Source organism: Acanthochromis polyacanthus, chromosome 14 (genome assembly GCF_021347895.1).
Source record: "Acanthochromis polyacanthus isolate Apoly-LR-REF ecotype Palm Island chromosome 14, KAUST_Apoly_ChrSc, whole genome shotgun sequence".
In the NCBI taxonomy this organism is placed as follows: domain Eukaryota; kingdom Metazoa; phylum Chordata; class Actinopteri; family Pomacentridae; genus Acanthochromis; species Acanthochromis polyacanthus.
Window position 1 is genome coordinate 10433026 of NC_067126.1, and position 15817 is coordinate 10448842.

The 15817-nt window shown below is 37.0% G+C and overlaps 1 protein-coding gene across 1 annotated transcript in view; it reads left to right on the top strand.

Annotated features, from left to right (window-relative positions):
- The window catches only part of kcnh3 (potassium voltage-gated channel, subfamily H (eag-related), member 3), a 251015-nt gene that overhangs the window by 225196 nt on the left and 10002 nt on the right, over positions 1–15817 (top strand). The window contains exon 11 of the mRNA XM_051959224.1: positions 6448–6662. Within this exon, the coding sequence (XP_051815184.1) occupies positions 6448–6662 (215 nt within the window). The remainder of the gene's footprint in view (positions 1–6447; positions 6663–15817) is intronic.

Genomic DNA, 15817 nt, shown 5'->3' on the forward strand with positions numbered 1-15817 from the left:
TTAATGTGCAACGCAAATAGTGTGTAATAGTAAACACAAAAGTGTGCAATTTGAAATGACAGAACGAATCTTTTCCTCCCTGTTTGCTGTAGTGCTGTTTTTTTTTTTCTTCTTCCCAGATTTCTTTTCTAACTCCATAAAGACCCAGCTTGGCCAGACACAGGTTTATGTTGTTTTCTATTATGTGCTTCTTTTCCCTTTAGGTTGGGAGAAGAACTCCTGTGATCTAGTGGTTTAGTCTCACCTATATATACACAGTCTGTGCACTCCTCGCTGCATTTGGTGTTTTATCCTCAGGGTCAACCACTTTTTTTCTCGAATTGTGCTGAGTCTTTCGTAATATATTTGTGCATCTCTACTTTTCCCCTTGGATTTGTAGGGGAACTGCTGTTATGTAGTTGTTTAGTCTCTGCTGTCTATACCTCAGTGCACTCCTCGCTGTATACAACCCTGCTAAGCTTGTGCTTTTAGTGATTTGTCCTCGGGTTAAACCATTTTTTTGTCTCACATTGTTGCTGAGTCTTTCATATTATACACACGTGGACAAAATTGTTGGTACCCCTCAGTTAAAGAAGGAAAAACCCACAATTCTCACTGAAATCACTTGAAACTCACAAAAGTAACAATAAATAAAAATTTATTGAAAATTAAATAATCAAAATCAGCCATCACTTTTGAATTGTTGATTAACATAATTATTTAAAAAAACAAACTAATGAAATAGGGCTGGACAAAAATGATGGTACCCATAACTTAATATTTTGTTGCACAACCTTTTGAGGCAATCACTGCAATTAGACGATTTCTGTATTTGTCAATGAGCGTTCTGCAGCTGTCAACAGGTATTTTGGCCCACTCCTCATGAGCAAACAGCTCCAGTTGTCTCAGGTTTGATGGGTGTCTTCTCCAAATGGCATGTTTCAGCTCCTTCCACATATGTTCAATGGGATTCAGATCTGGGCTCATAGAAGGCCACTTTAGAATAGTCCAACGCTTTTCTCTCAGCCATTCTTGGGTGTTTTTGGCTGTGTGTTTTGGATCGTTGTCCTGTTGGAAGACCCATGACCTGCGACTGAGACCAAGCTTTCTGACACTAGGCAGCACATTTCTCTCCAGAATGCCTTGATAGTCTTCAGATTTCATCGTACCTTGCACACTTTCAAGACACCCTGTGCCAGATGCAGCAAAGCAGCCCCAAAACATTACTGAGCCTCCTCCATGTTTCACCGTAGGGACAGTGTTCTTTTCTTCGTATGCTTGGTTTTTGAGTCTATGAACATAGAGTTGATGTGCCTTACCAAAAAGCTCCAGTTTGGTCTCATCTGTCCAAAGGACATTCTCCCAGAAGCTTTGTGGCTTGTCAACATGCATTTTTGCAAATTCCAGTCTGGCTTTTTTATGAGTTTTTTTCAGCAGTGGTGTCCTCCTTGGTCGTCTCCCATGAAGTCCACTTTGGCTCAAACAACGACGAATGGTGCGATCTGACACTGATGTACCTTGGCCTTGGAGTTCACCTTTAATTTCTTTGGAGGTTGCTCTGGGCTCTTTGGATACAATTCCAACGATCCGTCTCTTCAATTTGTCATCAATTTTCCTCTTGCGGCCACGTCCAGGGAGGTTGGCTACTGTCCCGTGGGTCTTGAACTTCTGAATAATATGAGCCACTGTTGTCACAGGAACTTCAAGCTGTTTAGAGATGGTCTTATAGCCTTTACCTTTAAGATGTTTGTCTATAATTTTTTTTCGGATGTCCTGGGACAATTCTCTCCTTCGCTTTCTGTTGTCCATGTTCAGTGTGGTACACACCTTTTCACTAAACAGCAGGGTGACTACTTGTCTCCCTTTAAATAGGCAGACTGACTGATTATGAGTTTGGAAACACCTGTGATGTCAATTAAATGACACACCTGAGTTAATCATGTCACTCTGGTCAAATAGTTTTCAATCTTTTATAGAGGTACCATCATTTTTGTCCAGGCCTGTTTCATTAGTTTGTTTTTTAAAATAATTATGTTAATCAACAATTCAAAAGTAATGGCTGTTTTTGATTATTTAATTTTCAATAAATTTTTATTTATTGTTACTTTTGTGAGTTTCAAGTGATTTCAGTGAGAATTGTGGGTTTTTCCTTCTTTAACTGAGGGGTACCAACAATTTCGTCCACGTGTGTATGTGTGTGTGTCATGACTTTTTTCTCCTCTTGGTCAGTGGTTTCTTCCTCGGAAAGTTTCCTGACCCTTAACGTCTTGGGTCATCCCTCACCTGACAATTTAACAACTATTCACACCGCAAAGTACGAGAATCTCAGGTTGTAAATGTAATGTAATTTTTTTTTTTAAAGATAACAAAATCAAAATCAGAAATACTTTATTTCTGGGGGGGGATTGCTTACGTTACAATTGCTCCTATTTACAGTCTTAGAAATTTAAGCAATAGTAACAAAATTAAGACAAACATGCTATGAATGTGAACATAAGCAGAAAAATATAAGCATAAAATAGAAAAATGTTCCTAAAAAGTTAAAATATGAATTACTGTCTAGTGATTACTAATAGCTTAATCAACAACAATAGAGTTTTAACTGTGTTTCAAAGCCGCCAGCAACTTTTTGGATTGAAAATGTTAAAAGAAAACTAAAAAGCAGCAGATGCTTTAAATCAGCAATATGGAGGAAGTGTGGATCCTGTAAACATTATCTTTGAATGTTTCCAAAGGCTGCTGTAGTAGTTTCCAGGAGTAATTTTTGTCAAATTGAGTGGCAAAATATAAACTTTTTTTTTTTTTTTTGTACTTCTAGCAGTCTGTGCAGCCTTTTCCGCCTTCAGTTGTATCATTTGATCAAGATAAAACCTTAAAAGTAAAGTCAGTGAATCAGGGATCTTTAAATCTCTCTGGATAAAGTTGATAAATCAACACCAGAACCAGGTCTTCGTTAAGACTGAATCAGTGACGTAACTTGTAAATTTGTTCTTAAATTGACCTTTAAGTTGACACTAAATCAGTGCACTTAAAACTGAATGAACAGAGAGTGACACCAGTAAAAACACTGACCTTTTATTTCATTCCACCCACTGCTGGGCCCAGAGGCCTAATTTGTTAAGATGTCTGGATGAGAGAAGAAGGCTCGGCGTTGAACCTGTTGGAAGGTTTGTTTGATGGTACAGCTGCTGTAATCCTCCACTGAGACGATTCTTTTTGAAAATAAAAACAAGTATTGGATGGAAATTTACATTTAAAAGAGGAAGCAGATAAGAAACACAAGAGACAGACACACTTAAAATGGGTGACGACGATGAAGAGGAGCTCTTTTTGTAAGCTTTTTGTTCCTTGCCCCTGTCTTTTTCACCTCCGCTTTGGAGACCAGACAGATACACACTCTTAAATGTCACTTTCAAGTGTTTGCCTCCTGCTCACTTTAACATTTTGCTGTGATTACGAGCAGAAGCGTTCGCCGCCGGCTCCGCTGCCACCCATCATCTCCGTGTCAAAGTCGATTCGAGCTGAACTGTGTTGCGGAGGGAAGAAAAAAAAAGAGAGAAAGAGGTGGAGGAGAGGAAATGTGAGTGATGCGAGGATGATAAGGAGACAGACGGAGCATATGAAGGGCCCATCATGCCAAATTAAGTCGAAGCACAGCTTGTCGGAGGGATCAGGAGAAGGAGGCTGCAGATGACGGTTGGATGGTGACAGCAGGATGTGGAGGTTCGGAGGGCCGAGTCCAATAACTGCTGCTGCTCACATGGCAGTGCTCCCAGCTGCTGCCTCCCCCCTCCATCCTCACCCCATCCCTCCATCCGTCCACCTCTTTTTTTTTTTCCCGCTTCTGCATCCACCTCCACACTCCATCACCCATTTTAGGTCCCTGCCCTCCCTCCATCTTGCCTCTGTTCCCTCTCTGCTCATTTCTCTCCAGCCCCCTCTTTTCTTTTCATTTCTTCGCAGTCTTGTTTGACTTTTTCTTTTTTCTTTTTAATCTGAATACTACAGGGAGGCTTTGTCTGTCAAACGCCTCACAAATGAATGTTTCCCCTTATAGACTGCAATACATTTTCTTTCCTTTTTTAATAGAAATATTGTGTGGTTTCATGCTGCGCCAGAACAAAAGACTCCGAGTTATCTCTTGTTACCTTTAGTACAGCGTTCATCTCTATTCCTTCCAGTGGTTTATTCATGCTGGGAGATGCCAAGTTTAAAAAAGAAAAACACCCTCAAATGGTGTCATGTCGTGATTTCCTCAAAGGAGGTCATGCATTTGTTTGGTAAAATAATTATTAATTTTAATCCTGATGCAGCAAAGCCAGAACGAAACGTTCGCCTGCTGCGATGATTCACCAGAGTCATTTGGAAGTTATATATTAAAGGAATCTTCCAGCAATCTGGATGCCTCAATTAACCTCCTGAACCACAAGCAGTTTGGTTATTTCACTCACATTTTTACTCACTGTGGGCTCATTTTTCACTGGAATATAAAGTCCTGAACCTCTATAGAAACAGAACAACCATGACTGGAAAAGGAGAAAATATAGAATTGTCTTCTGTGCCATGTGACACAGTTAGAATGGCATAAAAAAACATAAAAGCTTAAAACTCTGCTCCACGTACCAAAGACATTCTACTGTGTACATATTTAAAACCTCTACAAAGTGAATTTTTCTCACTACTCTGCACTTAAACTCCAGAAAGATGTTCTCCATGCTGAATGTATTTTTCAACAACGTGCTGCACTATTTACCTTTTTTTTATTTTGTCATTTTATTTTCCTCTCAGTGTCTTCGCTTGTTGGCTTCTCCTGCAGTTCAGCTGAAAACTCCCTGAATTTTTTTCCCCAATGATAACTGGTTTTAGCTGAGTAAAATGTGTCTTTGGTTGCATCCAGAAGTGCAGAAGTTAAGCTTTTTACAGAATCTAGTCAGTGAAACATGTCGAATAAGGGTGTTTTAATGATGTTTTTATGAATTTGTGCAGCCTGCTGTTTAGATTAATAATTTCATAGTTTTTGCCATAAGGCTTTTGGTCACATCTAAGTCCATCACGGCTTCTCAGTTGCATTGAGGCACTCTGAATTTTCTCATTTTCATAGAATACATTTTCTGTAAGTGGTTTATTTTTGAGGATTTTTTTAAAATATAGGATAATATAATTATCATTAGTTCGCAAACTGTTTTTGTGGTGTGACTACAAAGTAGAATTTTCTTTTTTTTTACGTCATTAGTGCAAAAAAATATTTTTGAAGAATATTTACATGAGACAATCTAGAAAAAAGTAAGGAAATATTCAGAAATTATGAAATTCCGTGATTTTATACAGCCTGCAGTTCAGATAATAATTTCAGATTTTTTTGTCACAGTTGAAATTATTTTTTGAAGAATTTTTAAATGTACAAGAAAGTAATTTTGTTCAAATATTGCAATTTTTTTAATTTTACAAACAGAAATGGACATCACACATCATTAGTTCTAAGACTGCGCCTTTTTTGTTTTTATTGTCACTAGCTCTGATAAATGGTATAAGTGAATGACAATTTTTTTAACAACAGCTTACATTTAAAAACCTGGATTTGTGGTGAATTTTCAAATATAGGACAGAAGAATTTTGATTTAAAAAATGTCATTTTTATGCTTGAATTTGTTTTTTGTTTAACAACAGCATTCTTTCAGATTCATCTGAAGGGTTTTCGGGTAAAAGAAAGTAAAACATCCAAACAACAGAGACTTTAAACCATTAATATGGTAGAAATTATGACTTCCGTCTACCTTTGTGAAGCTCTGTTAGTAACTTCGAGGAACTTTTGTCACATTAATTAGCAATTTCTGAACCTTTATTCCTGTAATTCAACTTTCAACAACCTGTAGCTTTATCTGTCGTGTCGTTCGCCTTCAGCTAACTTTTCAGCTGAGAATTTATCTGCTTTGTCTGATGCTTCCAGCTCGACACACCAGATTCCGACAGCTCCGGATCCTGTCAGAGCTCCGACTGGCACCGAGTCTCTTCGGAATCTTTTAGCATTTTCACTTCAACCTTGTCAGCCTCTCTTGCTAATTGCATTCCGTTTGCCACTTCGCCTTCTTTCAGTGTTTCAGCTGCTGCAAATGTCGAAGCTGCTCATCAGTTTTCCTCAGAGCGTTTAGCCTTTTTTCTGGTTCCAGTTCTGCGTTGTTTTTTTTTTTTCCATTTGTGGCAGCGGCTGACTGGCAACAACGAGAAGCATCTCGGGAATTTACTGTCAAGTGGCCTCGGTTTGATTTGATGCAACATGTTTGTCGATCAACAAATCATTGACTCAAATAACACACAATCTGTTCATTTGGTTTGTTTGTGTGAGGCTAAAACATAAAACAGTGGCAGTGATTTTCCCTCTAATGGGACCTAATGGCTGTGTTGGTGTCAGAACTATTTAAAATGCTGCAACATACATGACATTTATTTTCTTTTTCTGGTTGCCTGCAGGTAAGGGAGACCTGATCGGCTCCGACTCTCTGACCAAGGAGCAGGTGATCAAGACCAACGCCAACGTCAAGGCTCTGACCTACTGCGACCTGCAGTACATCAGCCTGAAGGGGCTCCGCGAAGTGCTGCGACTTTACCCCGAATACGCCCAGAAGTTCATCAGTGAGATCCAACACGACCTCACATACAACCTGCGAGAAGGACATGGAGCCGACGTGAGTAAATGAAGAAACTAATGTGCAAAAGAACGTGCAAATCGTGTTGGCAGAAGAAATAAGGCCCAAAATTGTGCTGATTTTTACAGTAACCTCTATATTCCTATTATCCTTCTGTAGTTTTACTTACTGTTGGCTCATTTTTCACCTCAATACAAAATCCTGCACCTCATGGAAACAGAACTACCATTACTAGAAGTAGAGAGATGATACAGTTGTATGATACAGATAGAGTGCTATAAATTATAAAAAAAGACTAAATTAAAACAAGAAAAGACTCAAAGAGCGTAATGCTCCACCAAGGCTTCTCAGTTGTTGTGTGATTTCCGACGGATAAGTCCTCAGCGGTGGATTTGTAATAGGATCGCAATCATGTGATCATCAGCAGGCAGCTGACATAGTGCTCACTTGTTGTCATAGTTACAGGGACGCCACTCTGCTATCTCGCAATAATATGCAAATCTTTAACCCTCATGTTGTCCTTACCAAAAAATGTTGTTGCCTTCTCTGAAAAAAGTCCAAAAATTCAGAAAAAGTTTCCCCGAATTTATAAAAAATTCTTCAGGAAGAAAATTCCTGAAAAGTTTCCCTCAAAAGTAAAAATCCCCAAATTTGACAGTGAAATTCACTGGATTTTGGTTGATTTTTTTAATGTTCTTAAACATTTTTATTTGTTTTTTTCCACCAAAAAATGTTCAAAAATTTCCTAAAAAATTTTTTAAAATGTGGAAATTTTCACTGTGAAAATACATATATTTTTTCTACATTTTTAAAACTTTAAAACGGCTCAATTTGACCCACAGGATGACAGGAGAGTTTAAAAAAAATCCATGGATCCAGACTTTAAGCTGCATCACTGCCAAAATCTAATCAAGTGGTCCTTGTGTCACTTCTGACCTTCCCTAAAAATTTTATTGAAATCCATTTGTCCTGTTGTGAGTAATGTAGTGGACAGACAGAACACACAACACAACCGTATGCAGATCGTCTCTTAACTCTGATGTGTTCCTTGGCCAAGTAAAAATATTGTAATTTTACATACAAATGTAAAAAAAAAACCTATTTGTCTTTTGTAAAAATACAGATTCTTCATGTCAACATTAATTACAATTTTGACCTGTTTTTTCATAGTGAACATGTTAATAAATTCTATTAAAAATAATCAATATATATTATTTCATTATAATAGCATAACTACTACTAAATGTGTGATTGTACTAGATGGAAGCTGTAATTTTACAAAGCAGGGAAAACTTGAAAAATGTAGTATCCGAACAGTTTCAAAAATGATTTACCATTTTTCAAACCCCAAATACACATAGTTCTTTTTGGAAATGATGACAAATATCTATAAAATACTGATATCTTTTGCTGATAGCATTTTTTGATGTGGATATTAGTTATCATATCGACCTTTTTGTTAATAATTGACATATAAATGTATGCTTTTTTCTGTGATTTATACATATATTTATGTATCATCATCATCAGATACAAAACAAGAGAAAATCTGTAAAATAACACTGATTGGTAGAAGAACGTGCAGTTAAAAGGCATTAATTATTATTTTGCAGTGAATCGGCATCAGCGGTGTGAATCTAAAATGCTAATTTATTGTGAATCAGCCTGAGGGGACGTTCACCTTAAGAGGGTTTCATGACAAAAACGAAAATAAATCCACGCCTGACCTCCATCCTGCTGCTTTGAACCACGCAGATGTGAGCAGACGCCACAATCTGAGCTTTTAAGTTCCAACATCAGCCTCCAGCTCTGACTGCGCCTTTGCTTGGTGCAGTAGCAGCAGCAGGGACCAGAATAGCTCAGTGCTGCTGTTTGAAGCCGTTCTGCTGCTAAAAATAGAGCAGGGGGGGAAGCACGGGTCTCCCTGCCTGGCTGCCACCCCCACCGCCGAGCTAAGATTGGATCCTGCTGGATATAAATAGCTCTGCCAGAAGAGAAAAAGAAGAGGAAGGACGGGAGGAGGAGGGGAAACTCATTTTCTCCCCTTTTCCACTGCAGTGCTTTCTCCGGGGCTCTTACTGCAGAGTGTGAGCCGAGTGCAAACGTGTGCACATGTCAGTGTGAGTCTGCAGAGGATGCTCCTTTCTTCTTTTTTTTTTTTTTTAACACAATCTCAGGTCTGGGCTGCAGATGTCCGTCCTGGTTGTCTATGCAAAAGAAGCCCGTCTGGTACCAGCAGCCCAGGAGAGGCTATTTGCATATGTTTGCAAGATGAGACTGCTGGAGAAGAGAAGCCTTCAGATATCGAGCACCCTCTAAGCAAATACCAGAGTCCCAAAGGAGGAAGCTGCATGTTCATAGCGACAGAAAGAAAAAAAAAAACACACACAAGGCATGAGGACACGTGAGGAGAAATACAATAAGAAAGGAGGGTTGCATCTCGTGTGAGAAAGTAGTGAGAAATATCCATCAGTTTTTCCCAAGATGAAACATGTCTTATTTGTCTAAAGATATTCAGTTCACTGTCGAATTTAAGAAGCTGGAATCAGAGCATTTAAAGGAGTTCTAATATTGAGTGAACATGAACAATCTTTCCATACTTATCTCATTGCAGCTTGTTAAATGTGGATATTTTTTGGCTTCTTTCCTCCTCTGTGACAGTAAACTGAATTTATTTGACCAAATTTGTCAAAAATGACTCAGAAATTGCTCAAAAATCATCCAGAATTACAAAAACTGTCTTCAAAATGACTCAAAAGGTGTCCCAATTGACAACTGCAGTAAATTTAAGTATCTCTCAACATAATTACCAGCTGTTTCGATGATCAATTCATCAGTTTGAGTAATATTTAAATGAAAAAAGTCTAAATTCAGTCATTGCAGCTTCTTAAATGTGATAATAAACTGACTGCCTTTGACAAAACAAGACTTTAAACACACTTTAAAGAAATTTATGGCGTCAAGCTCTGCAGATATGAGAATTTCATGCTTTTCTTTTTCTCTTGATAGCTGAACATCTTTTAATTCTATTCAAGGCGACACCTTGGTGCTTTAGAGAGTTAATAAAACCAAAAATCCTTAAATGTCTTGTTTTGTCTGAAGATATTCAGTTTACCATCACAGAAGAGGAACGAAACCAGAAAATGCTCACATTAAAGAAGCTGAAATCACAGAATTTAAATCAATTACTTGTCACAGCTTTAATAACAAATGAAAATGAACAATCTTTTAACAATTCTTTGATTGCAGCTTCTTAAATGTGAATATTTTCTGGCTTCTTTCCTTCTCTGTGACCGTAAACTGAATATCTTTGCACAAAACAAAAGGTAAAACATTTTGTAAAGAAATTACTGGTGTCCAGACCTGCAGATTTGAGCATTTTATGCTTTTATACTTTTATCTGGTAAATGGAACATTTTGGACGATTGTCACCTTGAGACTGGAGTTAATAAAGACAAAAAATCCTCAAATGCCTGGTTTTGTCTGAAGATATTCACTTTACTGTGACAGAAGAGGAAAGAAACATTGAGATTTAAGAAGATGCAATCAGAATTTTCACTTATTTTCAAACCCACAATAGTTACAGGCTGATTTAACAGCCTATTAATCGTTGCAGCTGCAGCTACGAGGCACGAGATAAGAAATACAGGAAAGCACAGTTATGCAGTCAAACTGTGGAGAAAGCAGGGGATCAATGCTGTAAGTGTTGCTTGTGTCTCCAGCGTCCCTCCTGCTGATTCACCGACTGTCGTGACCCCAAACAAAGCGATGTGCAGCCAGTCGCATGAAGCAGAATGAAGCTGCAGAGCTGAGCTTCATTCTGCTGTTCAGTCGCTGCTGATACATGTAGCAGCACATGGAAATGCAAACTACACTGTAAAACACCCACACTTTCTAACCACGCGATTTGTTCAGTTACATATGTAGGAAAATCACAGAAAACTGAATGAATTTATACTGAACAAAAAACCAAACCAAAATGGTAAAATGTCCACATCAGAGGTCTCAATTTCATTTGTATTTTTACAATATGTGACCATAAAATCATGTCGTTTAACTGCATTTAAATCAGCTAAAAATATTATTATTTCACAGATATTTGCTGTTTTTTGGAAGAAATAGTTTGTGTATTCAGGACAGAAAAATAGTAAATATTTTTTATCTGCTATTTTATAGATTTTTCTTGTTTTGTTAAAGTATTGATACAATATACATAGTAATATCAAATAAAATCAAAAATAATTATTATACATAAAAAACGACCAACCAAAAAAACAAAAGAACAAACAATAACAAAAACATACACGCAAACAAACAAAACTGGCCAAATTTGTAAATAATCTCCACATTAAAAATCTGCAATATTAAACAAAAACTATCATTCCTGTGACCATAAAATAACACTGGGTTTTTTGCATTTAAATCAGCCAAAAAACATTTTTTTCCTCAGACATTTGCTGTTACTTGAAAGAAATATTTTGTGTATTGTTTAGAAAAATAGTGTTTTTATCTGCTATTTTACAGATTATTCGTTCTCTTTTTTGTTAAAATTATAGATATCATATATGAAAATAATGTTCACATTAAAAATGTGTATATCCTTTACAGTGTGTGACCATAAAATTACACTGAATAACTGTGTTAAATTCAGCGAGAAATATCCTTATTTTACAGATATTTGTTGCTAAGAAAAAATAAGTACTGAAAAATACTGTCATTTGTTAAATGTTAGATTTTATTGTTGTTAACGGATAACAGCAACTATATGTGTACATGAATTATATATATATATACACATATATACATCAAACTGAAGTTGACTCAGTAGAAAATTCATGACAAAATAGAGAAAAAATAAATTATTAATATTATTAATATTATTGTTATTATCCCAAGTAAACAATAAAAAAATAAGTTTTCTGAAAATGTATAAAAATGGAGTTATCTGTTTTTGCAAATAAACTCTTCATGTATATATTTATATATACAGAGAGAAAGAGACAAACATTAATTACAAAATTTGACTTTAAAAAACAAATAATTCAACTAAAACAAGAGCAGTAGGAAGTAAAATAAGATGACATCATAAAAAAGACAATTAAAAAAACTGTTAGTTTATCCACGTTTTGTTAAATTGCAGGTAATATCTAATAAAATCACAGGTATAAAATGTGTATTGACATATTAAATGTAACTGAAAATCGAAACAAAACAGCTAAACAAAAAAGGCAAATAATGGTAAATAATGTCCACATCAAAAATCTTTATTTTTACATTTTTAAAAATAGTATGTTATTCTTTTACAGTGTGTGGCCATAAAATTGCATTGTTTTATAATATTTCAATCAGCTAAAAATGTCATTATTTTATTAATGTATTGTTTTTTAAAGTTCATTTCCATGTTAACTGTATAAACAACTGTACAAAACCACACACACACACAGGTTCGCATCAAACATCTGTATTTTTGCAGATAGTAGTTAGTTCTTTTAGAATATGCAACCGTAAAAGCACCCCTGTCTTACTGCATTCTGGATTTCATAGGTATTTGCTGTTGTCTTCACTCTTTTTGCAGTTTTTGAACATTACAGTATTTTTTCTGGCTCCTTCCTGCCTGATTTTCACTGTTTATTCCACTGAATGTATTTTTTTTTACAGTGTAACCTTCTGCACAAAGCCAACCCTGCAACATGCATCCCCTCACATGCCGTCGCATTTGTGCAAACAGCCGGACTCGATCGCATGTTCGCGATGCAAACTCCAGCTCAGACGGGCCGACACTCCTCACGCCCCCTCATCTCTCGGCTTCCTCCTGAGCTGCAGCTAAGATTAGACACAGGAGGCTAAAAATACATTACGGTACCCAGGAGGGGTGAGGAGGAGGGAGGGATGCTGAGCAGGCAGGGATGGAGGAGGGCTGGGGGCAGGGAAGGCTTGATTAAAGCAGAGGAAAAGAAAAGCAGAGGGGCGTTGGCTCGTCTGCATGAGGAGATATGAAATACATTCATTAGTCAGTGCAGCCGTCGCTCCGTGTTTGGACGTGAGTGATGTGATTATGTTGAAGCCTGTTCAGGAGAAAGTGGAGGTTTAATGACCGAGCTGCACCACTGCATACACATCACACGTAGATTTATTATTGCATGTGAAAGAGCAGCTGACAGAGAGGAGAACACACTGCAAATATCTAAATATACACCTCAACAGCTGCACGAGAAAGATAAACAGAAGAGGTGTTTGTGGTGGTATTTGAGTGAGAGGCTCCTCTGAGTTTCTGCAGCTCTGCAACCAACATTTATAGTCTTTTTGGATTATTTCCTCAACTAATGATCAGTTGTTTGTTGAGCTGTAGTCTCTGGGTCATTGTGCTCTCATCCCTGCAAATTCTCTTAGATGCGAAACTATCTAGATGAGACACAAAATGCTCAAATTAGGAAAAAACCAACCATGAAGAAATGCAAAAAGACCGCAGAGACACAAAATTGGGAATAGCAGATACAAAATGGGAGGGAAACTGCAAAAATGAGGTGCAATATGACCAAAATTACTCAGAGAATGTCCCAAATGTGACACAAAATGACCAAAATGCAACAAACAACCTAACCACAATGAGATGAAACAGCAGAAACAAGGTGTAAGATGGCTAAAATGAAACACAAATGTGACACAAAACTACCAAAATAGAACAAAAACCACCATACAGAGATAAAAAAATGCCACTGATAGCAAAAAGACAATAACTTATTTGAGATTTAGTAATTGTTTGCTTCAAACTAACTGACACCAAGTCAAAGCAGTTATTATTGATGTTCCTCCATTTCAAATCAACAGCCACAAATGGTCACAAAGAGATGCAAAACTATCTAGATGTGACAGAAAATGAACAAATTAAGACAAAACCAACCATGAAGAAATGCAAAAAGACCACAAAGTGATGCAAAATTGGGAATAGCAGAGACAAAAGGAGCAAAATGGAACAAATAGCTAATCACACAGAAAGAACACTGCAAAAAGTAGGAGCAGAATGACTAAGACTGGGCACAGAATGTCCCAAATGTGACACAAAACTAACACACAAAATGGAGCTAAAACCACCATAAAGATTATGAATCAACTTTTGATTGATTTTATACAGATTTTGACTAATTTTGGAGAAGTTTTAAGCATTTTTGAACAGTTTTTGAATCATTTCAGACAAATTTTGAGTAGTTTTGACACCTTTTGAATAATTGTGGACAAACTTTAGGTCATTTAGTGCGGATTTCGACTCATTTCGGCCTAATTTTGACTCGTTTTGTAGAACTTTGGGTCATTTTAGACAAATTTTGAATCATTTTTGAAAAACTTTGAGTTATTTTGGACAAACAGAGCAATTTTATACAAACTTTGGGGTACTTTAGACTAACTGTGGGTCATTTTGTACAGATTTTGAGATCATTTTGGATAGATTTTTAGTAATTTTGTACAGATTTTGACCCATTTGGTCAAGCCTTTTAACAATGTGAACAATTTGTCAATCGTTTAGGACCGGTTTTGACTCATTTGTGACAAACTTTGAGTCATTTGTAGCAAATGTTGATTCATTTTGGACAAAGTTGGAGTAATTTTTGGCAAAAGTTGAGGGATTTTGGACTAACTTTGGGTTGTTTTAGACAAGCTTTTAGTTATTTTGTACAGATTTTGACTCATTTAGACAGATCTTGAATAATTTTGGACTATTTTTAAATCATTTTGGACAAATTTTTAAGTCATTTTGCACATAATGAACTCAACCCTATTTCTCTCTTCTCTTATTTTCTCAGTTGCTGGTGCTGTCTGTTTTTTTTAAACTCTGAACTTTTGCAGATTTTCTCCTTTTTTAATCACTGAGTCCTTGTTTTTGTTCAGCCTGTCATTTCTGGAAGTTTCAGCAAACCCAGCATCAACACCGAAGACAGCCTAAATTATTCAGCTCATAAGCAGGGACATGGCTGATGGGGAGTAACTGCCGGGGGAGTGTGTGTGTGTGTGTGTGTGTGTGTGTGTGTGTGTGTGTGTGTGTGTGTGTGTGTGTGTGTGTGTGTGTGTGTGTGTGTGTGTGTGTGTGTGTGTGTGTGTGTGTGTGTGTGTGTGTGTGTGTGTGTGTGTGTGTGTGTAAGTAAAAGTCAGATGCAGCAGTCTGTATTAAATGTAGCATGACAGCCTTATTTTTTTCTTTTTTTTGGAGCTTGGCAAAGACAGGCACAAAAGTGCGTTCACGAAAAACCAAATAAGAAATAATTGGTGTTCAGTTTGTCACTTTAAGCTTCTACGTTTCTGTTTTTTTCTTCTTCTAACATTTCCCATCTGACATGATCTCTCAGGGGTGACGGGTAAAGTCTGGCTCAGGCTCCTGATTATAATGTCAACGATGCAAAAGTTAAACTTATCTCACATTTTGAGAGGGACAATTTCTGCACTGTCGGTGAAATAAGTGCGCATCTCGAATTTAATAGACACATAAAAGAACCATTCTTGCATTCTCACATGGCAGAATTATGATATTGGATTGTCTGGAGAGGATTTTCCACTGAAATAAACAGCATAAATCTGCCAGACTTCACCTCCACACTTTAATCTGCACATCCTCCAAACTAAATATTTAACGAAACATGAAAGGACTAAGACATCTTTAAAAAAAAGAACATAATATTGATCAAGGAATACCCTAAATGCCAGCCTAAGTGCTTTAATAATTGCGAGAATACTGGACCAAAGTGATGTACAGTAAACTAAACAGCAGAAAAAGACAAAGACGCTTGTGTTTTCCTGCCATCCACTGGTCAAACCGTGAAGCTGCATTCGATTTATGTTCACTGAGTGTGTAAAACATGACAAAAGTTTCCTGTTCTTGTCAGTAACTACAGGTGAGATGGATAGGGAAAGATGATTTAACCTTTCATGGCTGTACTGGATGTGTATTGTCGACAAACCTTGGGTCATTTTGGACAGACTCCCAGTCGCTTTTGCAGATTTTGAGCCATTTTGGACACGTTCAATCATTTTGGAGAAACTTCCAGTCGCTGTGGCCAGATTTTCAATCACGTTTGGCAGATTTTGAGCCATTTTGGACAAGCCTTGAGTCATTTTGCACAAACTTCGGGTCATTTTCGACAGATTCTTAGTCCTGTTGGGCAGATTTGGGCCATTTTGAGTAGTTTTGGACAAATTTTGAGTTA